Below are 2,024 nucleotides of genomic sequence, written 5' to 3'. Positions count from 1 at the left end.
AATAATTGCCATATAATGGGATCCGCGTCGTTTTTTACAAATGTCTGAAAGTTCAGACTCAGGTTTAAACGAGATATGAATTACTTATATTTTTTTTAAATCATATCAACTACTGTTAATATAATACTTACTTTTTGGTAGAAATGGTTATTTTAGCAAATCACATTCGAATTTTTTAGACAGTGATAACAATGAGATTTTTTATTCTGGATGTATTTGGATTATCAGTTGACAACTTTAAGCTTCAATTTTTTGAAACATTCCTAGTTGATTACTCTTTTACAGTGAAACTTTCGTAAATATCAGCTTTCTTTTTTAATCACTTTGAAAGTTGAAGGCACTTAATACTGTTTACAGTTTATTGGGTTAACTCAAAAAACAAAAAAATTTAAGTGCTCATAGTTGTTTGAATCCAGCTTTTGAATGCAGCTACATCGACAAATACATCCGGATAATTGCCGCTACACAATATTCCATGATCGTAGATTCCTATCAGTTTTCCACTTCTATAGTCCACTAGCGGTCCACCTTGATCTTTCTAAATGAAAGAAAAGGAAATTTTTAGGATCAAAAACAATCCGTACGTAGACTATCATATGGATATTACCGAACACGCAGCTTGACCCGGTTGGATATGAGCACAGATGTATCCGGAAATCAAACCTCCATTATTTTGATATTTCTTTGCACAATCAGCAGCGGAAAGTGTTTTTTGGTAGAGTGTCTGTAACTCGTTGGATTTAGCAGCAGAGCCGTAGACAAGGGATCCCCAACCATAGAACGCCGTTGGAGCTCCCGATATAACGACAGCATCATTCAGACCTATAACACTATTCTGAGTTGAAACTGCAGGCCGATCCAGTTTCAGAAGTGCGACGTTGTTAATACCAGATGCCGCATTGTATTGAGGGTGCACAACCGACACGGACGCCCCAACGCGCTCCATATTGGTCAGCAGTCGGTGGGAATTCGCTAAGACCTTGAGATTAGATTTGCCAAAAACACACGATGCAGTCGTTAATACCCAGTTGTTTGCCACCAGAACACCACCGCAGATGTGTGTCGGGTTCTGAATTGAAACCATGTAGGGTGCAGCATTAGGAATCGCTGTGTGACCACCCACGATGCATTCCACTGTAAAGAAAACATACTCGAAATCAAAATCGTCTTCCATCCATCATCAGCAACACGAAAAACTCACCATTAGAGAATTTCAAAAGAATGCAGACCAGAGAAACTAGAGGCAATTTGTTATTCATTTTATGGCCACTTGCGATCACAGCTTATCAGATGTATCTTTTCCTCTCTACCAAGATGTGCGAAAACCAGTAGTCGTCAGAATATTATCAAAGACTAATTTTCCTATTGGATGCGCTGGACTTTTTATAAACATCGGCTCGCGACGTTGGTTTAGAAAGCACTCGAAAAACATCATTACTAACGACTTGCAAATACTTCAAATAACCAATCATACCGATAAAACTATAGGATGTTTGCAGGAGACTATGAATAATATTCTTATCATTGAATAGCTCAAATTTACTGCAACTGGCCTATAGTTTTCATTTGATAAGAGAGCCACGTTTGGTTTAACTTGATTTTTTTACCTTAAAGCGCTTGATTTGGATAATATAATAATATTTAAAGAATACATATTATCTTTAACTCACTTGACATTGAGAAAAATGTCGGTATAGTCTGAGAAACATTATATGCTACCGTTGCGTAGCGAAAACTGAGTAGTATTTGAAGTAGCCCAAATATACTTTTATCAGCTAAAATCAAATTAATAATTCAAAATTCCGCATTATTATTAGGATCTGCAAAGCACAACTATTCATTGTCAGAAAATCAACGATAGAATGTCCATTAGTTCAACGATGTTAACCTTAGGACCTTTGGTCCCCGATAATACGAAAGTGGAAGCATAATTGTTACCGCTATGAATGTTTTCGATGCCCATCTTTGGGGTTGCTCCAGGCGAAGGGGGGTGGTACGCAAGGCGCAACGTTTTTGGGGGCGGC

The 2,024-nt window shown here is 37.7% G+C and overlaps 1 protein-coding gene across 1 annotated transcript; it reads right to left on the bottom strand.

Moving 5' to 3' along the window:
• Positions 1 to 345: 345 nt before the first annotated feature.
• LOC131438217 (chymotrypsin-2-like) lies at positions 346 to 1,363 on the bottom strand. The gene is made up of 3 exons (XM_058608086.1): positions 1,202 to 1,363; positions 608 to 1,134; positions 346 to 538 (listed from the first exon to the last, which is right to left on the bottom strand). The coding sequence occupies exons 1-3, from the start codon at positions 1,257 to 1,259 to the stop codon at positions 389 to 391; spliced, it is 735 nt and encodes a 244-aa protein (XP_058464069.1). The 5' UTR covers positions 1,260 to 1,363; the 3' UTR covers positions 346 to 388.
• Between the last annotated feature and the right edge of the window lie 661 nt (positions 1,364 to 2,024).

This window comes from Malaya genurostris, chromosome 3 (assembly GCF_030247185.1).
Source record: "Malaya genurostris strain Urasoe2022 chromosome 3, Malgen_1.1, whole genome shotgun sequence".
NCBI classification, from domain to species: domain Eukaryota; kingdom Metazoa; phylum Arthropoda; class Insecta; order Diptera; family Culicidae; genus Malaya; species Malaya genurostris.
Note: the sequence above shows the minus strand (reverse complement) of the source record. Positions and strands in the feature narration are given on the sequence as shown.

Bases quoted from the DNA above. Each gene is read 5' to 3' on its own strand.
- LOC131438217 (XM_058608086.1), bottom strand. From the start codon at position 1,259: ATGAATAACAAATTGCCTCTAGTTTCTCTGGTCTGCATTCTTTTGAAA. The intron at 1,135-1,201 runs GTGAGTTTTTCG...TTTTCTTTACAG, and splicing joins TCTTTTGAAATTCTCTAATG to TGGAATGCATCGTGGGTGGT. The intron at 539-607 runs GTAATATCCATA...TCTTTCATTTAG, and splicing joins CGGGTCAAGCTGCGTGTTCG to AAAGATCAAGGTGGACCGCT.